At 45.7% G+C, this 25,000-nt stretch overlaps 1 protein-coding gene across 6 annotated transcripts in view; it reads right to left on the bottom strand.

Moving 5' to 3' along the window:
• LOC145343759 (F-actin-monooxygenase MICAL2-like) overlaps positions 1-25,000 on the bottom strand; it is a 255,306-nt gene that overhangs the window by 35,601 nt on the left and 194,705 nt on the right. For all 6 annotated transcript variants that reach the window (XM_080190063.1, XM_080190062.1, XM_080190065.1 and 3 more), the window contains 5 exons: positions 24,608-24,770; positions 19,802-19,977; positions 12,730-12,804; positions 9,011-9,108; positions 1,332-2,778 (listed from right to left, as the gene is read on the bottom strand). In XM_080190063.1, coding sequence (XP_080046189.1) covers positions 1,332-2,778; positions 9,011-9,108; positions 12,730-12,804; positions 19,802-19,977; positions 24,608-24,770 — 1,959 coding nt within the window. The remainder of the gene's footprint in view (positions 1-1,331; positions 2,779-9,010; positions 9,109-12,729; positions 12,805-19,801; positions 19,978-24,607; positions 24,771-25,000) is intronic.

Consider the following 25,000-nt stretch of genomic DNA (forward strand, 5'->3'; position numbering starts at 1 on the left):
TTTATCTTTCTGTGTGCAGCTCAGAAAAATAAACCTTTCATCGTGTCAGCAGCAAATGAAAAGTAGAGTTACCTCATTTTATTTCCATTAGACATCAACACAGCTAAACCAAGTCGCCTTTGGACTGAAAACTAACTGGAAAGAAATCTCAGTTACAAATGAGAGAAAATTAATGTTCAGTCAGGATTGAACCGTAGCTCCAAGTTAGAAGGTTCTGGGTTTTGGCTCCTCTCAAGGCAATGATTTCCATTGACAGGCAGGTCAAGAACCAGGGGACACCGACTGCAGGTAATTAGCAAAAGAAGCAGCGAGGAGATGAGGAGGGTTTTTTTTTTAAGCAGTCAGTTGTAATGACCAGGAATGAACTCCAAGGGATGGAAGGAAGCTCAGTAGCAACTTAGAAAAGGAAAGTGGGTAAATATTTGAAAATGAAAAATTGCCCTGGCTATGGGGAAAGACAGGGGAATGGGACCAATTGGATACCTCTTTCAAAAAGCTGTCACAGACATGGTGAGCAATAAATGCTGGCCCAGCCAGCGATGTCCACATCCCAAGAAAGAGTTAATAAAGTACTGAATACAAAGAAGGTCAAATTGAGGTATATAAGACGATAAAAGGTATGGATATTGTATACATGGAGTGGATGCTTCCTCTTATGGGGCATTCTAGGACGAGAAGTCATTGTCTCAGGATAAGGGGTCGCAAATTTAAAACATAGTTAAGGAGAAACCACTTCTCCCAAAGGGTTGTGAACCTGTGGATTTCGCTACCCCAAAGTGTGGTGGGTGCTGGGACAGTGAGTAGATTTAAGGAGGAGTTAGACAGATTTTTAAGTGGTAATGGATTGAAGGGTTATGGGGAGAAGGCAGGAAAATGGGGATGAGGTGCATATTAGCCATGATCAAATGGCAGAGCAGACTCGATGGGCCGAATAGCCTAATTCTGCTCCGATATCTTATGAACTTATGACATTTTAGATGTATTTTAACCAAATGTTCTTTCCAGCATTTTCTGTTTCCTAGATTTCCAGTATCCACAATTTTAATGATATAAACATTATGCATTATGAGTACAATGTTACATTATTGCACCATGACTCCCATCTCTTTGTAATCCTGTTGCGATAAATTCTATTCATATTCCATTGCATTAGCATTTTAAAGTTATTTTTACATCTGTCCACTGAGTTTTAATGAATTCTGCACTAGAGCTGCTAAATCTCTTTACTCCTCCACAGTTCCTAACTTCTTTCTATTTGGAAAATACTCTGATATATCCTTCTTAGATGCTAGATTTATTCATTTGACAAAAGAGAAAGCAATGCAGGGTACCTGGGCACTCCTTGGAATCCTGCAGTTTGGAAGAACCTGGGGAAGTGAATGCACTTGGCAGAGACTCCCTCATCTCTTTGTTCCTAATGTTCCTCTTCTTGAAATTGGCTAAAAGTCTCCAGATGTCATTTTTTGATCTAGTCGCCATGGCGTCATCCGTCACTAAGATTGGCTTCTCATTACGTTCAGCTTTGGGGCTCCCCAGTCTCAGTGAAAAAAATTGTGCATTATTCCCCTGGGTGTAGGAGTTCAGCTCAGGTTTTACCCGACCGGAATTGCTGCCCTTCAATGGAATGTTCTCTCTCCAACCTGGATCCTTCTCCATGGCGTGATGGTGTTGGTTTTCACCCTCAGTGATCCTGTTGGAATCTTCGTTGACGTTGTTTGTGGTGTTGTGTAATTCCCCGATGGCTGGTCTGCCAGGAGGTGCTGAAGGGGTCACCCTGTGCTGATCTGGAAGAGGAGAGCGTGGCGGAATCGAACTCGGCTGTTCGGTGTCCTGCGAGGGCAAAGATGTTTCTTGTGTGAAAATGGGGAACACGCTGAGAGACAGGCCGTGGAAAGAATTATTTGAAAAAGGCCGGGCCCATCTCGTCTTAGGTTTCCTTTCCTGTGTCCGTTCCACATTGTCCGGTAGCACTGAAGCTTTGTTATCCGGGAAAGACCTTCGAAACGCATTGACCAAGTAGCTCAGAGGAGATTTGGGAGAGTCACTACCTGAAACACTACCACCCGGTGAGATGCCTTCTGCACTGGGAACCACCAGTGGACCGTGGAGTTCTGAGTTTGTTGAAATCCGTGGGAGAGTTAAAACCGAAGATCTAGTCTTGGTCTCACTTGGTTTCCTTGGGTCACACTTTTGAAAATAGACCCCGTCCACAGTGTCCTCAATTTCTTTGACCTCCTTAGTCTCCTGCAGCTCCTCGGTGGTTGCTTCACTTGTGACTGAAGAGTTCCAATCCGGTGACTGTGATGGCCATGTGGGTGAGCGAATCATTCTCCTTGCCAAACTATGTGATTGTCTTTTGATCAGCGGTAGCTGTTGTGATGTTGAATCTTCCATTCCAGCAGCACCAGTGACAGTAAGATTTGAATGAGAAGACTGTTCAGTCCCTCGATCGGATGAGGTGGAAGTTTCTGGAACTGGTATGTCCTCATCCTTTGTAATCCGATTGGTTCTACAGTGTGAGCCAGCCACACGTTCTCCCTCCTGCTCTGAGGCATTGTTACACCAGATAGACAATTTGTGCGCTGCCCTGGTTGAACGAGACGTCTGAGGCTGATGGGGCTGTCGGTTTGCCAGTGGGGCTTCTGCATTGCTGGTTGAGTGAGGTTGAGAAACTGTAACGGAGAGCTCGGAAACCTTGACAGCTTTGTGTTGCCATGTTGACCTGTTCGGTAGAGAATACCCCCTTGTCAGGTGACTCGGGCTGCGGATAGAGGGAGCCTAGGAGAGAAGGATAGTTCATCAGTACGTCAATAGCTTTGCCTGCTCTAGCTAACTCCATCCCCTCTTACAGTTAATTCCATGCCTCCCTTCTTGTTAACTCTGTTACCCCTGTAGTTAACTATATTGTCTTCTAGTTAATTCCATTCTCCTCTAGTTAACTCTACTCTTGCCTCTTCTGGTTATCTCAGTCCTCTTCTCTAGTTAACCCTATTCTTGCCTCTGGGTAACTCAACTTCCTCCTTTAGTTAACTCTACTCTTGCCTCTAGTCAACCCTACTCTCACCTCTAAACCACCCTACTCTCGTCTTTGGTCAAACCCTATTGATCATGGCTGATCATTATGAATAGCAGAGCAGGCTCAACTCCAATGGCCTACTCCAGCTTCTAATTTCTATGTTTCTACTCTTGTCTCTCGTCAACCCTATTCCCACCTCTAGTTAACTCTATTTCCTCCTCCAGTTAGTTCTATTTTGTCCTCTGGTTAAACCTATTCCTATTCCCTCCACTGATTGACTCTATTACCTCCTCTAGTTAACCCTATTCTCACCTCTAGTTAACCCTATTCTCTCCTGTAGTTAATTTTATTCTCCCCTACCTTCTGCAGATTCCTAGCAGGAGGGAAACTTCCTCCCAGGATCCTTCCAATATCTCTCAGTTTCCAGGTGATGCACAGACATTTCCTTGCCTGTCCACATGGCCCTCAGGAAAGTACTCACAGATGTGAAGTTGAATCACGTCACTCTGTGCAACAGGCATCAACAAAATACACGGCAGCAACTCATCAAACTTCCTTCAACAGCACCTTCCAAACTGGTAGCCTCTGCCAACCAGAAGGACGAGGGCAGCAAATACATGGGATCATCACTGCCTACGAGTTCCTGTCCAAGCCACTCACCATCCTGATATATTGCCATTCCATCGCTTCTGCTAATCTACCTGGCCTCAAGATTTCGATGTGGAGAAGTGGTTGAGATAGGCAAATTCAAATAAACTGATCTCCCAGGGTCAGTCAAAGGGCAATTGCAGCTTCTTGTAAATGTCCAGCTCCAGGTCAGATCATAGAATCATGGAAACCCTACAGTGCAGAAAGAGGCCATTTGGTCCATCGTGTCTGCACCGACCACAATCCCACCCAGGCCCTAGTCCCTTATCCTTATATATTTACCCGCTAATCCCTCTAACCCAGGACACTAAGGGGCAATTTTAGCATGGCCAATCAACCTAACCTGCACATCTTTGGACTGTGGGAGGAAACTGGAACACCCGGAGGAAACCCACGCAGACACAAGGAGAATGTGCAAACTCCACACAGATGGACAGATAGACTCAGCATGAAATGACTGTTGTTCTTTTCAGATTGTTGTGCCTCTGTAATAAAGCGTGAGACTGGGAGCATGATAAGAGCCAGGTTTGCACAAAACTTTATATAATCACTCCCTCCCCACTGGAAAAAACAGGATAACTATTAACTATTTACATGAATATCAACTTGAAATTGCTGGTTACAGCACCATACACCATGTATATTTCAGGCCGTGTTTACATCAGTTGAAAACTTGTTAAGGTGCACTGAATTCAAGAAAGATGAGTAAATCACAATTTGCCGTTCAATTTTAGTATTTTATTTATTAGTGTCCCAAGTAGGCTTACACTAACACTGCAATGAAGTTACTGTGAAAATCCCTTAGTTGCCACATTCTGGCACCTGTTTGAGTACACTGAGGGAGAACTTGGCACAGCCAAAGCACTAACCAGCTGGCAATGAGTGGCACAGTGGTTAGCACAGCTGCCTCACAATGCTGCTATCTCACAGCGCCAGGGACCTGGGTTCGATTCCCAGCTTAGGTCACTGACTGTGCGGGGCCTGCATGTTCTCCCTGTGTCTGCGTGGGTTTCCTCCAGATGCTCTGGTTTCCTCCTCTGGTTTAATTAGTTTCTATTTACTTATATCCTGTGAATCGCACCCTAAGTGGCGTTTACAAACTGACATTTTTTCATTCTTCATTCTTGGGATGTGGATATTGCTGGCAAGACCAGTATTTATTACCCATCCCTAATTGCCCTTAAGAAGGTGCAGTTCAAATAAAGCTGGAGGTCAGATTAGAATAACACCAAAGGTGCATTCCTGCATTGTTTGGGGAGATAGTTGGACTCTGTTATATCAATCATTGTGGAAACGAGGCCATTCATACTGACACAGACACATTTATAATGTGGAGTGGAATTAGTATAAAGAGAGATGGATAAATATCCAGTGATCCATCCCACAAGTATATTCAAAGGCAGCATGGCAGAGAGAATTTGACTGTTGGAGCCCTGCCACTAGAGGATTGAGGAACTTACCAGAAAGCATTAACATAATTAACAGATTTGCATTTGGAATGTTTGCAGATTCAGAAATGATATACTGAATAATTCTAACACTCTCAATGATATCATTTCTCAACCCTCTCCCTAGGTGCAGTACTTAATCTCTCGTTTTATAATTGATCCCAATGCATATAATTGCATACAAGCTCAACTAATCAGTGAATCATACAATACAGAAGGAGGCCATTCAGCCCATCATGCCAGTTCTTTGAAAGGACTTTCTAATTAATTCCTTTCCCCACAACCCTACAAGAATATTTTAGAGCTGACCTCCCTTTCAGATAAATTGTGATACCTGACTAGAATCTGTATTCTGTGTTCAGCAGGTTGGGATTATGATAATAAATTTGCAGTGACCCCAGGACTTTGACCAGGACTCCTGCTCCTGATTGCTGTCCATTGACCAGTGCTGAAATATAGGTGTGTGGTCATCCAGTGTGAATGGTACTGGACTCAGCTGTAATCTTGCCTCCCACTCTCCCTGTGGTCATGTAACCTGTTGGAACTCACTGTCTAAACTACTTAGACAATGTATATTACCTAGTTAGTTGCAGATATACCCACCCACCCACCCATTCTCTAACTCACGCATCTATACATTCACACTCCCTCACATCCCACACACTCATTAACACCAATTCCAACACTCATTCAAATTCACTCACATATACTCAATCACATCCACACACCACTCACACCTATATGCTCACTCTTACTCACACCAGTACCCACATACTCACAGATCACCCACCCTACAGATTTGCACTCAAACATACTCAGATTACACCCATCACACCCACATGCTTACACACACACACACACACACACACACACACACATATGTAGATGCACACCACATATACATAGATGCACACACTCACACACACCCACTCAATCACACCCACACCCATCGGTTCACACTCACTCTCATTGACTCCAACAAACTTACTCTCATTTACTCGCATACAAGTGGACAGGATTTTACAGCCTCGCTCAAGCAAGACCGGAAAATCTCGTCCAAGGAAAGCAGACATTTCCATTGTCAGCGCCTCGCCTGGCCCAGTTCTGTGTTGGACAGGGCAGTAGAATTATGGCACTTCTGCATAACCACATCATCATGCACACACTCTCATCCTCACTCGCACTAAACCCACCAAAACACATAGACACAGCCACACACACATGCATACTCAGGCACACACAATCATAAACATCTTCGCACACCCACACAAAATCTCACACCAGTAGAAAGACGTGGTGGTATTTAATTCAGGTGAAGGGGAAGGTCAATCGAATGAAACATCTTTAAGTATCCAGTCATGGGCCTTACCGGGATCAAGAAGCCAGCCCTCTGAGAACTGCCAACCAACCAGTGGCTGACAGTTCTCCATTGCCAGCAACACCACCAGGGGAGTGACCAAGCACACCTCGTGGGAAAATCATTAAATTCCACCCACCGACTTATACACACACACACACACACACACACACACACACACACACAGTCACATATACACCCACACACCCAGTCACATATACACCCACACACCCAGCCACATATACACTCACACACCCAGTCACATATACACTCACACACCCAGTCACATATACACTCACACACCCAGTCACATATACACCCACACACCCAGTCACATATACACCCACACACCCAGTCACATATACACTCACAACCCAACCACATATACACTCATGCATCCAGTCACACACACGCACATATCCAGCCACACGTATGCACACACCCACACACATATACATATACAAACCTCACCACACCCACATATATACTCACACAGACACTAACACATACACACACATCGACACACACTTTAATGCAGAGTGAGATCAGGTTGGTGTAAAATAAACTTTGAATCTGAAATGTCAGGAGCCCCAGCAGATCGATTGGGATCAAATTAACTTCTACTTCCTCCCAGGAACCATCTGTAGAACCTAGTTTGCTGAACTGACTCTGGAATTTCCATTAAAACTAACAGATCTCCTATGGCATTGCACGCTGGTTGGGTTGCAGCCTTTGCTACCCAGGCTTGTCCCTTTAAGACCGTCACTTTAGTAGCCAAGTGGTCTAAACAGGTAAATCTGCCTGACTGTGTGTTCCTGCCCACTGCCACCTCCCTCTCCGCTCGCCCTCTACCCAGCCACTCAATGGTGACAGATTCCTGAACCCAGCACACAGCCAACTGAACAAAAAAAAAATCAACAAATATAAAAGGAGAAAGAGCTCCTGGAAGAAGAAAACTCCCAATATCCAATTTGCCTGTCATTCCTTTAGTCCATTTCACAGACAATTGAGAAATGTACCAGCAAATTGTTTCGGAAATTCCTATTCTGTGGCTTAACAGTGAGGGTATAAATCTGCTGATCCTCCAGAATCAGCAGACAGTGAGCCAGGTTATGCCGCGTTTCCAAGGACCAGGAGACAAAAGAACATTCTGTGCTAATTAAGAGATTACGCTGGCTTTGTCCGTTAACAATGCCTCAATCTGTTTGCATTCATGTCCAGGAGCAGAGACTGATAAGAGCTCCCCGTATCCGATATCTCGGCTTCGCAGATCGACAGAACGTCATTGTGATCGTAAATATTACATATTTACATTTCCGTGCCCTTCAATAATGTTTTCTTTTTATTTCGCAATCTCCTCCCCCTTTTCTCTTCTGGATGCATTGACTCACACTAGAGGGAACTGGTGTCTCTTTTGTTTCAGGTTCCAGGACCAGCCTGGCTGTCCTCTGTCAACCGTGGCTCACTGGGCAGCGCTCTCTTGCTTGGAGTCAGAAGATTGTGGGTTCAGCTTCCACTCCTGAGACACAGGCATGAAATCCAGGCTGATGACGCACCCATGCACAACTGTTAGGGGTGCTGTGTTTTGGATGAGGCCTTACACCAAAGTCCCATCTGCCCACACCATTTAAAAAAAGATAATTTTAGTGGTTGTGGGCATCGCTGGCTGGGCCATCATTTATTTTCCACCCCTAACAGCCCTTGATTAAAGTAGGCATTTGAGAATCAACCGCACTGCTGCGGGTCTGTGTAATAAGTCTGCGGAGGCAGAAGTTCCTTTGCCAAAATTCCCCTTATTTACAACTCCAGCAGCAGTACAGTGAGTGTTGGCGGTTTGTAGTTCTACCTGCAGGGGGGTCAGAGGAGTTAAGTACTAGGCAAAGACTCCCTGACTTGCCCATCAATTGGATCCTTAATCAGGGAGTTCATACTCCAATAGACCAACCTCAATGATTGAAGTCATTGCAAACTGGAGTCACTTGTAGGCCAGACCAGGCTAGGGTGAGCTGATTTCCTTCCCTAAAGGACATTAGCGAGTCAGGTGGGTTTTTACAATAATCGTTTCATGGTCATGGCTGTTAATTCCAGATTTTGATTGAATTCAAATTTCACTATCTGCTGTGGTGGGATTTGAACCCAAGCCCCCAGATCATTACTCCGGGTCTCTAGATTACTAGTCCAGCATCAATACCACTATGCCATAGCTTCCCCCCTAATAAAAAGATCACAAAGGATCCTCTGAACATTATTAGAGTGCAAGTTCTTCCTTTCTCCTGACTAATATTTATCCCTCAACCAGCAGGCGATCTGGTCATTCATCACATTGTTGTTTGAGTTTACTGTGCACACATTGGTTTGCTGCATTTCCTACATTACAACTGAGGGTTTAGCTTCCAAAGTACTTCACTGGCTTTGAAGCATTCAGAGAGGTGAGGCACAGTGGCAATGCAAGTTCTTTCTTTCTTTTAGCTGGGTTGCCAAGATACTGTGAGCTAAATGGAAAAAAGCAAATGTATGAAGATAACACCTGGCTGTACATACCTGAACCACATGGCTTGTGTTCTCAGGGGAATTCACTTGATTCGGGACGGTTTCTTTTGCTGCTGGTTCCATCTTCTTCCTCAGTAACAGAGGCAGCTCTTTAATGGAAAGGACATTGATCAAAATTTTGGCTCTCCATGATCAAATGTCAAAATTAGAATTTAGGTTTGGAAAGCAATTGAAGAACTAGAAGTTTATAAAACACCCTGTCTAGAGGTTGCCAACTCTGGTCAGGCCTATTCCTGGAGGTGACTAAGGAAATTTGGCATGTCTGCTATGACTTTCATCAGCTTTTATAGATGCACCATAGAAAGCATTCTTTCTGGTTGTATCACTGCTTGGTATGGCTCCTGCTCTGCCCAAGACCGCAAGAAACTACAAAGGGTTGTGAATGAATCCCAATCCATCACTCAAACTAGCCTCCCATCCATTAACGCTGTCTACATTTCCCGCTGCCTTGGAAAAGCAGCCAGCATAATCAAGGACCCCACAGATCCCAGACCTTCTCTCTTTCACCTTCTTCCATTGGGAAAAAGACACAAAAGATTGAGGTCACGTACCAAAGAACGGCTTCTTCCCCGCTGCCAACAGACATTTGAATGGACCTACCCCGCATTAAGTTGATCTTTCTCTACATCCTATGTATGACTGTAACACTACATTCTGCACTCTCCCGTTTCCTTCTCTATGAACGGTATGCTTTGTCTGTATTGTGCGCAAGAAACAATACTTCTCACTGTATGTTAATAAATCAAATCAAGTCAAATTGCTGTGGAGCCCTGTCTTCCCAGCCAATCGGAAGGTGAGAAAACTTCTTGATTGGCTGATCCTGGACTCATTCTCGAAACATCTCTCCCCATCTGCAATATTTTACGTTTAATTAGAAAGGATAGATGTGAATGTTTAAACAAAAAGGATTTTGCTCCCCTATCAAGAGATTTGTCCTGTCTGAGAGATTCATTTTCTGTTCCCAGAGACACCAAGACAACTCTGAACATCACCATATCTCTCAGCAACCTTTCACATAGAGACAATGAATTCAAGGTTCACTAACTGATATAGACCAAACCAATCTTCCTATTTTATAAGTTATTTACTACAACATTAGCAGATAAAAATGATAGTTTATATACATTTATAGACGGAGAATGATAGTCCACTAATCGTGCAATCAGCAGAATGAGAGGTTATTGCAGTGGCAAAACACAAGGTGCTACTGCCCTCTCAAGGCAGCTAAAGGCACAACAGTGAAGAACACGACAACACTTTTTCCATTTTTATCTTTCTTTTTATTCGTTCATGGGATGTGGCTAGGCCAGCATTTATTTACCCATCCCTAAATACTCTCGAGAAAGTGGTGGTGAACTGCCAGCTTGAACGACTGCAGTCCATGTGTAGGTACACCCACACCACTGTTAGGGAGGGAGTTCCCAGATTTTGACTCAATAACCAAGAAAAAAAAGGGTGATATAGTTCCAAGTCCGTATGGTGAGTGGCTTGGAGGGGGAAATTCTGGTTGGTGGGGCTCCCATGCGCCTGCTTCTCTTGTCCTCCTAGATGAGAGTGATCATGGGTTTGGAAGGTGCTATTAGATTGGAAATTGGAAATTGGAATTTTACAACCTGTCTCGTTCCAAAATTGTAGAATCCCACCCGAGATCAACTGACCTTCCCACGGTGCACTTCTCACCCAGTCCGATTCCCATGATGGCCAGGATGGTAAAATTCCGGCCTACAGCTGCAAAATCTCTTTACTGCAGTCGGGATAAAGTCGCCATAGTCCCAGAAGACACTCATCACAGACAGAGTGTCTGGAACAAGCTGCCAGATGTAGTAGTAGAGGCAGGTACAATTTTGTCTTTTAAAAAGCATTTAGAAAGTTACATGGGTATGATGGGTATAGAGGGATATGGGCCCAATGCGGGCAATTGGTACTAGCTTTGGGGTTTTAAAAAAAGGGTGGCATGGACAAGTTGGGCCGAAGGGCCTGTTTCCATGCTGTAAACCTCTGTGACTTGATGATTCTATAAAATCATAGGCTGCTCTCCCCTTCGAGGGGGAAGCTTACTGATGGTGATTTAACCTGAAGATCACCAGACCTCAGGTGAGGGGGCAGAGTTGAGAAGACAGAGCCTTTATGAATAACCTCAGCTGATACAGGAATTGAACCCACGCTGTTGGCATTGCTCTACTTCACTAATCAGCCATTCAACCAATTGAACTAAAGCAACATCAACTATTTATGGAACATGCCCCTGGAGTCCTTCTCTTGTAGGGCTGGTCAGGAAAACCAAGCAATACCCACCTTTTCCAGTTCTTGCTGCTGTATTCTGGTCAATTTAGATATCCAAAAGTCATTTTAACAAGAATGGAGAGAAGTAAAGTGGGTGAGGGGGTAGGGTGGATTGAGAGGATGCTGGAGGGATGGGGTAGGCGCTGTTGGAAGGGTGGATCAAGGGCGATGTTATGGTTGGGGAGTGGTCTGATAGGCTGATTTGTTGGGGGCTAGGCAGAGGGGTGAGGGGGTAGGAGTAGTTGGAATGTGAGGTTAGTCGGAGGCAAGAGAGATGGAGAGGTTATGGGGGTTATAGTTAGAGAGTGGGTCTTAGTCAGAGGAGGTGTGGGTGGCAGTTAGGGTATTGGGATTTAGGGAGGCAGGTGTTTAGTCAGGGAGGGGATGAGTCAGAGGCATTTGGGATAGTCAGGAGGTTGGGAGAAGTGAGAGGTAGTCAGGGGATGGTGTGTGGTTAGTGAGGGATAGAGGTAGTTGGGAGGTTGTGAGGTTAGGTGCAGGTTTGGGGAGTAGTTAGGAGTGTTGAGGAGGGATGGGTGGCAGTCAGACCAGATCAGAAACTGCAGTGTATTATGATGTTAAATTAGTTCCCAACAGTTATTTCTATTTTGGCATCAGTGTGAGGATAAGATATTTCACACCAGGTGTGATTCTATTGACTCACTAGGGAGCTTTTATCAAAACAAACTTTATTTAACAATACAGTTTAAATATAATGAATAAATTAGCTTAACTTTACTAATTCAAATATTTAAACATGACAAGGTGATATTCTTAACTGCTAACCTATCTCTATTAGTTCCAATTTAAGCAATATTCCTCATAGACTTAAAAGTCCCCTTCAAAAATCAGTCAGCAAACAATGCAGATTTATGTGCTGATATGTGGGCTACCACTCCTCAAGGCTTTGAAAACCCCTAGAGATAGAGAGACACCTGCCTTCTGACACTCTAACAGCAGCAGTCTGAGAGAGAGGGAAAAACACCTCTTGCTTTGTTGAGCATCACGCAAAAACTAATTGTTTCTTCCTGTAAGCTGAGCTCTGTCCATTAACATTACACTGTCTCTTGTCAATCAGTCTAATAAAACTCTCTTCTGAAACCCCAGGGGAAAAACCTGAATAAACAAAAAATCCATTAGCTCAGATTAAAACAAACACCCCATTATCTCAAAGCAATTATCTTCCTGAATTCTCAGGACATGGGCTGTCTGATGCAGACAGATCAGCACCATATAAACACAGCTGACTTCTAAATATACCCTTCACAAAAAACATGATATAAATACATTTCTTAAATGCACAATATTATCACAGGGCCCTGGCACCTTAACGCACAGATGTCAATTAAGGAGATTACAATATTGTATCTTCAAGAGCAAGCATAAAATATGAAAATGATGGAGTTTAATAAGGTTTCTTTCCTTACTTATCTGGATTTTCTTCCTCCATGTGTCTTGCCTGCTGATTGCTGGAACATTGAAGCTGTGAGCTCGTCTCAGAGCTGAGACAAAAAAAACAGCAGAAAGCACAAGTAATTGGATTAAGGAAAATTTCCAAGCAGGAAAGTCAATGAATTTATTGCCTTCTCCACTCCTGGACAATGTCACATGTAAGGAGAGTCAGGAGCCAGTCCAGTCTTTTGGTTGTGTGGGCTTAGTGGCTGAGTGGGGGTGGGGAGGAGTAATTAGGCTCGGGGCATATATTTCATAGAATCATAGAATCTCTGTAGTGCAGAAGGAGGACATTCAGCCCATCGAGCCTACGCCAACAACAATCCCACCCAGGCCCTATAACTCATAAATCCTGCTCATCCCCCCACACAAATCCTGCCATTCCTCCTGACACTAAGGGGCAATTCAGCATGGCCAATCCAACTAACCTGCACATCTTTGGAGTGAGCGAAGAAACTGGAGCACCATCAAGTCTGCATCAACCTCAATCGCACCCAGGCCTGTCCCCATATCCACCCACTAATCCCTCCAACCCATGAAATCCCAGACACTAAGGGGCAATTTAGAATGGCCAATCAACCTAGCCCGCACATCTTTGGACTACAGGAGAGAACCGGAGCACCCTGAGGAAAACTAACCAAGAAACAGGGAGAATGTGTGCAAACTCCACATAGACGGTGACCCGAGTCGGGATTCGAACCCAGGTCCCTGGAGCTGTGAAGCAGCAGTGCTAACCACTATGCCAACATGCCCTAATATTGCTTATATTTTCTCAAAATAAAATCTTGTTTGATAATCATACTTGTGAAGTGATTTGCAGTGTTTTATGAGGTTAGCGGGGCTATATAAATGAAAGCTGTTGTTGTTGGAGTGGAATTTGAGCTCAAAGGGCAGAATTTTATGAAAAGAATTCGAATGAGCAAGAAAATGGGAGAGTTTCAGACATGTTTTGTGAGTGAATTTAAACATGCAATCTTATGACACTCAGTGCAAAATATCTGTCAGGGTGCGATTCTTGCCCACTGTTGGGGGTGGGTGGGAATGGGATGCATGGAGCTGGATTTCCCCGGGAAAGCAAACTTCTGGTGTACTGGGAGATTTCCTGCCTCTCTCTGCCAATCGCTCCCTCCGCAGAATTTCAAAGTTCACCCCTTCCTTCTCCGTCGCCACTCCTTCTGCAGAGCTTTCCCCGTTCACTCTCCCCCCCACCCCACCGTCAATCGCTTCCCCAGAAGAGTTCCCCCCCCCCCTCCAAACTCTGCAGTGCTCACCCCTTGTCTCCCCCATCATAGCTCCACTGCACTCTGGCTCTGGCACTGCCCCCCTGGCACAGTTATGGTACCTGGTGGGCAGTGTCAGGATGAGCGGTCGGGCACTGCTCCACGGACGCTGCCCGGCCCTGCCCCTGACCACCCGGGGGCTCCACTGGCCTCCGGTCCTGGGCTGGCGAAACCATCACATCTTACCCTGGTTGGTGGGAACCATAGGTGATTCCCATTGGGGAGAACCTGGGCCAGTGAGGTGGTTAAGGTAAGTGAGCCCACACTATAGCGATCAGGACTCGGTTAATGACATGCAAAACATGTCATTAATATTTAAATTGGCTTGGTGCCCAGAAAAGAGGCAAAGTCAATTTTGCCAGCAAAACAGTGCTGGTATGATCGGGAGGGGTGAGAAACCGGGCGCAGACCTAATTTCCTGCCTCCTGCCCAATCTTATCACCTCGCCTGACTAGGAGTGGGCAGGATGAGGTCATAAGACCGTGCCCACAATCTCTGACTCAGAGGTAAAACTGAACCGGGTGAAGCCATCTGAATTTATAATCATCTAAACCCAGCTAAAAGGTTAGGGTAGATTTCACCCACAATCCCACACAGAAGTTTTATGCTGGCAGCAGCATTAATTTGTTCTTAGGTGATATTTACGTCCCAGACAGAGAAACCTAGAAGATTGGAGCAGGAGAAGGCCATTCTGCCCTTCGAGCCTGCTCCGCCATTCATCACAATCATGGCTGATCATTCAACTCAGTAGCCTAATCCTGCTTTCTCCCCATAGTCTTTGATCTCATTTGTCCCAAGTGCTTTATTCAGTTGCCTCTTGAATATATTCAATGTTTTGGCATCAGCTACTTCCTGTGGTAATGAATTCCACAGGCTCACAACAATTTGGGTGAAGAAATGTCTCCTTACCCCCATCCTAAATGGTCTACCCCGAATCCTCAGACTGTGACCCCTGGTTTTGGACACCCTCTGAATATCCCCCCTGTATTAACCTTCTCTGGTCCTGTTAGAACTTCATAAGACACTATGAGATCCTCCCCTCATTCATCTGAACGCCAGCGAACACAATCCTAACCTAGTCAATCTCTGCTCATACATCAGTCCCGCCATTCCCGGAATCAGTGGACCCACCTTGGGATGAAGTCCCAACTGAGACAAGCTACCCACCAATCCGATTGGCTAGCAACTCTGTGGTCTCAGCAGTGCCGAGGAGGGCGCAGTGGCCACTGGTGGAACTACAGGCAGTCCCACCATGCTGAGGGTCCCATGTGCTTGGGGGTCTCAGCGAGTGAGGAGTTTGGGGTTTGGGGGATGGTCAATTCCAGAGGGGGAAGGGTTAAAGGGAAGGGGATGACCTGATTTGTTGAAGGGGGTGAAGTGGGGGGGGGATGAATCCAATAGGCCCAGGAAGCCCCCAAAGAATCCCCCACACTCTGGCCCAACAGCTGAAGTTACTGGGCTTCCTACATGGCATGGGCCTCCTAATACCCTCTCACCAACACTGATAGAATATCATATCTGGTCACTTAAAGCTCTCAGTAGGCCCAGGCAGCACCTCCCCTGAATCCACCCTTGGGTGTGGATGTCTAAGCAGTGGGCAGGCGAGCTGCCCTCCCTTTAAATCTGCTGTGGGGTGAGTGGATTGCAGTCCTTGAATTTGCCACTAGATGGTGATGTAGTTCACTAAATGTTCACTACCAAAGTTTGTGGAAAATGGAAGAAAAATTTAACTTTTTATGAAGCTTTTCACAACCTCAGGACGTCCCAAAGAATCTTACAGCTAATTAAGTACCTTTGAAAAAGAGGTACTGCTGTAGTGTAGGAAACACAGGCCCAATGTGTGCACACAAGCTCATGCAATCAGCAACATGATAATAACTAGATCACTTGCTTCAATGATGTTAACTGAGGGATGAATGTTAGTTCAGGACACCAGAGAGAATTCCAGTGCTCTTCCTCACTGTAATGGCCATTGGAACTATTACCCCACCTGATAGCACATAGGGGGCCTCAGTTTAATGTCTATTTGAAAGATGCACCTCCAACAGTGCAGTGCTCCCTCAGAACTGGCCCTTCAATAGTGCAGCGCTCCCTCAGCACTAAACCTCTGACAGTGCAGCACTCCCTCAGCTCTGACCCTCTGTCAGTGCAGCACTCCCTCAGTACTGACCCTCTGACAGTGCAGCGCTCCCTCAGTACTGCCCCTCCGACAGTGCAGCACTCCCTCTGTACTGACCCTCTGACAGTGCAGTGCTCCCTCAGCACTGACCCTCTGACAGTGCAGCACTCCCTCTGTACTGACCCTCTGACAGTGCAGCACTCCCTCAGTACTGACCCTCTGACAGTGCAGCGCTCCCTCAGTACTGACCCTCTGACAGTGCAGCACTCCCTCTGTACTGACCCTCTGACAGTGCAGTGCTCCCTCAGCACTGACCCTCTGACAGTGCAGCACTCCCTCTGTACTGACCCTCTGACAGTGCAGCGCTCCCTCAGTACTGACCCTCCGACAGTGCAGCACTCCCTCTGTACTGACCCTCTGACAGTGCAGCGCTCCCTCTGTACTGACCCTCTGACAGTGCAGCACTCCCTCGGCACTGACCCTCTGACAGTGCAGCACTCCCTCAGCCCTGACCCTCTGACAGTGCAGCTCTCCCTCAGTACTGACCCTCTGACAGTGCAGCACTCCCTCAGTACTGCCCCTCCGACAGTGCAGCACTCCCTCAGTACTGACCCTCTGACAGTGCAGCACTCCCTCAGTACTGACCCTCTGACAGTGCAGCACTCCCTCAGTACTGACCCTCTGACAGTGCAGCACTCCCTCAGTACTGACCCTGGAGTGTCAGCCTGGGTTACCTGCTCAGGTCTCAGAACTAGAATTTGAAGCCTTAGATTGGTAGTGGAGGAGAGTGTTAACCACTGAGATACAACTGTCACATTGCCAATGGAACCTTAGCGATGAGAGATTGTGTCCTCCTGGGAGATTCACTCAGAGTTTCAAACTTAGATTAAAGCTCCCACCCCCTGCACTGTGAAGTGGTAATCATTCTGCACTGACACTGAGAGTTTGAGTGGAAATGCAGATTATATCCTGCTGCAAAATGTTTACATAAGAAATCAACTTGTGTGACAGGAGAGAAGGAATCATTCCTTCAAATATCTATCACTTAATTCGCAAACTATTTATCTGATCTCTACCAATTCATTGACAGTGGACAAAGCATAAGAAGAGGAACAAGTGACCCTTACAGAAAAGAAAGATGCACTATGGCACAGTGGTTAGCACACAGTGCCAGGGATCCAGGTTCAATTCTGGGTGACTGTGTGGAGTTTGCACATTCTCTGTGTGGAGTTTCCTTCCAAAGTTGTGCAGGTTGGGTGGATTGACCAAGCTCAATTGCCACTTAGTGTCAGGGGAATTAGCCCAGTAAATATCTGGGGTTACAGGGATGGGGTTGGGTGGGATTGTTGTTGGTGCAGGCTTGGCCCATCACACCTCTTAGAAAGAGCTATTCAATTGGTGCCATTCTTTCTGCTCTTCCCCCCAACCCTGCATTTTTCCCTCCGCAAGTATTTATCCAATTTCCCTTCCTCCAGTTGCGACCCTTTCAGGTATTCCAGCCTGAACTAATCAATTTGCTTTGGAAAAATAATTCTCCCCATTGCCCTCTCTGGTTATTTTGTCATTGATACCTTGTGGGGGTTATCTCACTTTCCTGATCCTGATCTCAAAGATAGAGCATGTTGTGATGAGGATATTGTAATTCTGGGATATAAATAGAATGGGTGAGTGGGTGAAAACCTGTGGGGAAGTGTGAGATCATGCTCTCTGGTAGGAGGAATCGAAAGGTAGATTATTATCTAGATGGAGAGCGAGACTGCAGGTGAATGAAGTACAGAGAGACCTCGGTGTTGTGGTGTGTGAACCACAAAAAGCTAGCAAGCTGATCCAGCGAGTAGTTAAAAAGGCAATTGGCTTTATGCCTTTATTGCAAAGGATTTGGAGGTTAAAAATAGGTAAGTTTTGTTGCAATTATACAGGATCTTGGTGAGGTCTGTGTACAATTTCTGTCCCCTTACTTAAGAAAAGGATATAGTAACACTGGAGGCAGTCCAAAGGAGATTCACCAGGTTAATTCCTGGGATGATGGAGTTGTCCTATCAAGAGAGACTAAATAGTCTGGGTCTGTATTCCTTAGAATTTAAAAGACTGAAGGGTGACCTTATTTAAACATATTAGATCCTGAGGGGGCTTGACAGAGTAGATGGTGAGATGTTCTCACTAGTGGGAGAGTCTCTAACAAGGGAACAAAGCTACAAGATAAAGGGCTGGTCATTTAATACTGAGGTGATTGGAAATTTCTTCTCACAGATGGTGGTGAATCTCTGGAATTCTCTGCCCCAAAGGATGGTGGAGGCTGCATCATTGGAAATATTTAAAGTGGAGATGGATAATAGATTGAGGAATAGAACATATACATAGAACATAGAAGACTACAGCACAAACAGGCCCTTCGGCCCACAAGTTGCGCCGATCATATCCCTACCTACCAGGCCTATCTGTAACTCCCAATCCCATTAAATCCCATGTACTCATCCAGAAGTCTCTTAAAAGACCCCAGTGAGTTCGCCTCCACCACCACCGACGGCAGCCGATTCCATTCACTCACCATCCTCTGAGTGAAAAACTTACCCCTGACATCTCCTCTGTACCTACTCCCCAGCGCATTAAACCTGTGTCCTCTCGTAGCAACCATTTCAGCCCTGGGAAATAGCATCCGAGAATCCACCCTATCTATACCTCTCAACACCTTATAAACCTCTATCAGGTCACCTCTCAACCTTTGTCTCTCCAGGGAGAAGAGGCCTAGCTCCCTCAACCAAGAGAGAGAAGCCAATGGGGAAACGGCACAGAAAAGGAGTTGAGGCTGACATAGATCGGCCATGATGCACAGTGGTTAGCACTGTTGCCTCACAACGCCGGGGTCCCACGTTCAATTCTGGCCTTGGGTTGCTTGTCTGTGTGGGGTTTGCACATTCTCCCCATGTCTGCATGGGTCCCCTCCAGGTGCTCTCCCACTTTGGGTTTCCTCCCAAAGACATGCGGGTTAAATTGACTGGCCATGCTAAATTGACCCAAGTGTTAGGGGGATTAGCAGGGTAAATGCGTGGGGTTGAAGGAATAGGGCCTGGGTGGGATTGTGGTCAGTACAGACTCAGTGGGCTGAATGGCCTCCTTCTGTACTGTAGGGATTCTATTCTATGATCTATGATTGTACTGAGTGGTGGGGCAGGCTTGAAGGGCCTGGTGGCCTATTTCTACTTCCATGTGCTCTTGTGTGATAAACCCTCTTCGGGAGGGTGGAGTTGGTGTGGGCTGGCGGGGATGACGTTCCTGGTGGAATACCCCCCCATTGGGATTTACGAAGAATCGTAACATGGATATTTAACTGTTGCTACAGGGTTATTGGGTACACAAGGATGAAGGTGGTGGGTGGGGAGAGTGGGGAGTTGGAAAGAATTTTGCTGGAATATCATTGAGGGTCACAGGATCGCGGATGTGAAGTCAAACACTGATTGTAGAGCTCACAGAAAGTCAAGCTGTCAACCTTGCTTCACCCCGTTGAAACGAGACAAGCGACTGATTGAGATAAAGTCCACATTCAAAGGCCCACCTCACACATTCTAGCCAACATCACAGGGTTTTGGGAGTGCGATGGGGGTGAGTGCAGAGTAAGGTGTCAGATGTTGAAGCAGACCAGAACGTTACCTTCCTGAGCTTTGGAAGTGGAGTTGAGTGGACCGATCTTTGGTTCTTCTTTGCCCAGTGTCTCACCATCCTCCGGGCTCTGCCCCTTGCTCACAGGCCTGGATGAGGGGGTCCCCGGGCTGGGGGAGATCACTTGCCGAGAGGGCTCAGTGTGAGTCTCTGTCTCAGCTTCAGAACTGTTCAGGGAAAAACAAAGAAAGGGGAGTGGGGGGTGGGGAGAGGAACACACAAATTAATTAAGATGCAGGCTTTGGTTTGGCCAATACAGGAACGTACAGATATAGAGAGTAAAATAAAAGCAAAACTACTGCAGATGCTGGAATCTGCAGATGACCCAGTTCTGACAAGGGGTCATCTAGCCTTGAAACATTGGTTCTATTCTCTCCCTACAGATGCTGTCAGATCTGATAGAAAGTATAGTTCCTTTGTATTAAACTGAAGTCAATAAAATACCTCCCGTGCCTGTGGCAACACAGGTGGCCAAGGTGGTTAAGAAGGCATATGGCATGCTTGCCCTCATCAGCTGGGGCATTTAGTACAAGAGCTGGCAAATATAGCTTTAATATAGCTATATTGCAGCTAAAGAAAGCCATGATTAGTCTGCATTTGGAGTATTGTGTGCAGTTCTAGTCACCACGCTACCAGAAGAATGTGGAAGCTTTGGAGAGAGTGTAAAGAAGGTTCACCAGGATGTTGCCTGGTCTCAAGGGCATTGACTATGAGGAGAGATTGAATAAACTAGGATCGTTTTCACTGGAAAAGCAAAGACTGAGGGGAGACCTGATAGAGGTCGGCAAAATTATGAGAGGCATAGACAAGGTGGATAGTCAGAGGCTTTTTCCCAGGGTGGAAGTGTCAATTACAAGGGGACACAGGTTCAAGGTGAGAGGGGGAAAGTTTAAGGGAGATGTGCGGGGGAAGTTTTTCAGAGTGGTTGGGTGCCCGGGACACGCAGCCAGGGGAGCTGGTGGCAGCAGGCACAGTCGCAACATTGAGGAGGCATCTGGATGGGTACATAAATAGGGAGGAAATAGAGGGATACGGACCGTGTAAGGGCAGAAGGCTTTTTTTAGTGTAGTTAGGGTATCATGATCGGCACAGGCTTGGAGGGCCGAAGGACCTGTTCCTGTACTTTTCTTTGTTCTTTATTTTCTTTGTTCTCTGACAGTCAATGAGAACAAAATATTTGAGAGAAACCTTCAGTTCAACACCAGCTTACTAAGCACTGAAGGTATTTTATATCTGGTGTCCAGAGTTGCATTTTGATCTTTTATTGGAGTCCAGTCACAAAAGTAAATTCAACCCAAGGTCTGTACAGGCATAGAGAATTTGGGAGATAGATTTCTAAGGAATACAGACGCAGACTTTATGACTCATTTCGAACTTCAATTTAATTAGGAGTGAGGTCAGTGCCTGTGTTAAATAATCAGATGTCAAATGAAGCTGCAGATTATTGCAGCCAGAGCTCTGTAACATTGAAGTAAAGCAATTCCTCGCTCAGTTACCACAGTCTCAGAGCTGGTTTCACAAGATCGCGCGGCTGATTACTCCCTTCCAACTTTCTCCCCATGTTACACGGGCTTGCTGCAATGCTGACTGTCACCCCTCCCCATATTAACCAACATTTGGGATTTGGCGCGTGGCTTTAAAGCCCGATTTATGATTTGTGTGGGGTCCTTGATGATGCTGGCTGCTTTTCCAAGGCAGCAGGAAGTGTAGACAGTTAATGGATGGGAAGTTGGTTTGCGTGATGGACTGGGCTTTGTTCATGACACTTTCTTGCGGTCTTGGACAGAGCAGGAAGTGTGATACAACCAGAAAGAATGCTTTCTATGGTGCATCTGTAAAAGTTGATGAGAGTCGTAGCTGAGATGTCAAATTTCCTGAGTCTTGTGAGAAAGTAGAGGCATTGGTGAGCTTTCATGAGCGACCATTTCCATTTGATCCCTGTTGATGATGACAGGGGCATGTTCTCCACTACACTTCCTGGCGTCGATGACTATCTCCTTCGTTTTACTGACATTGAGGGAGAGATTATTGTTATTGCACCAATTCACCAGATTCTCTTTCCCTTTTTTGAACTCTGTCTCTTCATTATTCGAGATCCAACCTGCTACGGTGGAATGTCCCTCCTGCTCCTCACCACCCGCCCTCCTGCAATCCCTACCCTTCCTCTAGGCTGGGCACCAGCACACGCTGGGCTCGCCTGCACGCAAGGCTGGGCATTCCTGTAGACAATAAATTCTGGAGCTAGACTTGAATCTGGAGCATTCTAGCTCAGAGTGTGGCTGCCTGAGCAGTGGACATATCCATTAGGAGGTTGTGTATTTAAAACTTATATAACTGTCGGGTTTGGTGTGAAAGTGCTTTGCCATCAGGATGTCATTGATAATAAACAACAAACAATAAGGCGGGGTGGGGGGAGCTAGAATCACAAAATCAGACAGCACAGAATGAGGCCATTCAGTCCATGATGCAGCTGCTAGTCTTTTCATTACATTGTCCCTGCTCTTTCCTCATAGCCCTACATAAGTAAAGTGTAGTTTATTTATTAGTGTCACAAATAGCCTTACATTCACACTGCAATGAAGTTACTGTGAAATTCCCCTAGTCACCATTCTCCGGTGTCTGTTCGGGTACGCTGAGGGAGAATTTAGCGTGGCCAATTCACCTAATCAGCACGTCTTTCGGACTGTGGGAGGAAACCAGAGCACCCGGAGGAAAAACCCATGCAGTCACAAGGAGAATGTGCAAACTCCACACAGTCAGTGAGCCGAGCCAGGAATTGAACCAGACTCCCTGGCACTGTAGACAATGTTTCTATTCAAATATTTCTCCAATTCTGAACATGACTACATCAGCAACACTTCTCCCCCAGCCCCCAATCCAAGTGGTGCATTCCAAACCACCAAATTGTCCTCATTTTCCCTCTGATTCTTTTTACAAATTACTTTAAAACTGTAATCCTCTGATTCCCAAATCTCCTGCTGCTTTATTTAAGCTGTCAAAACCCTTCATAATTTTGCACACCTCTATGAAATCTCCCCTTGACTGTCTCTGCTTGACAGAGGGCAACCCCAGCTTCTCCAGTCTCTTCACAATTGAAGCCTGTCACTCCTATAAGGCCATAAGAACAGAAGATATAGGAGCAGAATTAGGCCATATGGCCCATCGAGTCTGCTTCACCATTCAATCAAGGCTGATAAGGTTCTCAACCCCATTTCCCGCTTTTTCCCTGTAATCTTTGATCCCTTTACCAGTCAAGAACTTATCTATCTCTGTCTTAAATACACTCAATGACCTGGCCTCCACATCCTTCTGTGCTAATGAATTCCATAGATTCACCACCCTCTGGTTGAAGAAATACTTCCTCATTTCAATTCTAAAGGGTCATCCCTTTACTCTGAGACTGTGCCCTCGGATCCTAGTCTCTCTTACTAATGGAAACATCTTCTCCACATCCAGTCTACCCAGGCCTCTTAGTATTCTGTAAGTTTCAATAAGATCTCCCCATCTTCCTTCTAAACTCTATTAAGTACAGACCCAGAGTTCTCAGATTCTCCTCATAAGTCAAGCCTTTCATTCCTGGGATCATTCTCGTGAACCTCTCCAGGACCAGCACATACTTACTTAGATATGGAGCCCAATATTGCTCACGATACTCCAGATGTGGTTTGACCAGAGCCTTATGCAGCCTCAGTAGTACAACTCTGCTTTTGTATTCTCTACTCCTGGAACCATCCTAGCAAATCTCCCTGCACCCTTTCCAAGGCCTTGACATTATTTCTAAAGTGTGGTGTTCAGAATTGGGGCCCAGCCAGTTTTTTAAGTTTTGATAGCTCCCTTACTGTTGCACTCTGTACTTGTTAATAAAGTAAAAAGTCTGACAACACCAGGTTTTAGTCCAACCGATTTATTTGATAATACTCACAAGCTTTCGAGGGGACTGCCTCTTCGTCAGGTGAATGGAGAGTGAATGGAGTGAATGGAGAACTCTCCATTCACCTGACGAAGAGGCAGTCCCCGCGAAAGCTTGTGAGTATTATCAAATAAATCAGTTGGACTAAAACCTGGTGTTGTCAGACTTTTTACTGTGTTTACGCCAGTCCAATGCCGGCATTCCCACATCTTGTTAATAAAGCCACGGAGCCCATTTGTTACTTAAAGTCTTCTCAATTTATCCTGCTGCCTTCGCACATTTGGGCACTTACACCCCCAGCTCTTCCCTGCACCCACTTCTTTCAATTTGAAAATTTTACTCCACCTTTAAAGCCAATGCTCAGGGTGGATCGGGCAAACCTGAATCCACTCTGTGCTTTCTCCAAAAACCAAATTCAAATACAACTGAATCGAGTTCATGGTCCCCTCGAGAGAGACATACAAGTTCCAAGCTGACATGATAAGGCATTGCACCCCATCTTGGGCTTGACCTAACACTTCATCTTAGCCAATTAAAGGGGTCACAGACATCGCCACACTGAGGAGCAATGGATCGCAGGCAGCCCACAATTGTGGGACTACGTGGTAAAGGCATTGTAGGGGGAGTAATTGGATAGCAATGGTGGGCCATAAGCCTTCTGTCATGCTGTATCATTCTATGGTTCTACAATTCAGTTGTGCAGCTGGCCATTAATACTTATTTTTAAACACTGGGCTATGAGCCAAGGAGTTAATGATGTTGCAGCCAAAAGTCCTTTACTTCAACGTGAAACATGTAAGATAATTGGCATCTGAGGGCAGGGCAGGTCTTGAGGCAAAATACGGCAGGTCACCTTCAGTACAACGCAAAGTTAACATCAAAAGTACCTGCTTCCATCACTCATCACTGTGACTCGGATCGCCAGGAGATTATCTGGAGATTTTTCAGGTGAGTGGCTCTCCAGGGTGGAGTGTGTCTCAGTCAGGTCCAACTTTCCAGGTGCACACTTCGTTCTTTTACTGCCAGTTGATCCAGATTGAAGTGGATAAACTGCCGGTGAAATGAGAAGGAACGTTATCGTCAATAATCCTCTGCGGTTCATCAATCATTATCAATTATATCATACAGCTGGTTCCCGAACACAGACAGGCAACTACCAGCCATCATATTCACAACATTAATTTGTCCTGCTTTTTAGTAAAGTGCTGGATTTTCCAGCAAGCATTAAGAGTACGGTCACAAACACATACTCACACAGGGCTGAATTTAATGCCCTCCGC

Source organism: Carcharhinus amblyrhynchos, chromosome 6 (assembly GCF_965287045.1).
Source record: "Carcharhinus amblyrhynchos chromosome 6, sCarAmb.v2.hapA, whole genome shotgun sequence".
Classification (NCBI taxonomy): Eukaryota; Metazoa; Chordata; class Chondrichthyes; order Carcharhiniformes; family Carcharhinidae; genus Carcharhinus; species Carcharhinus amblyrhynchos.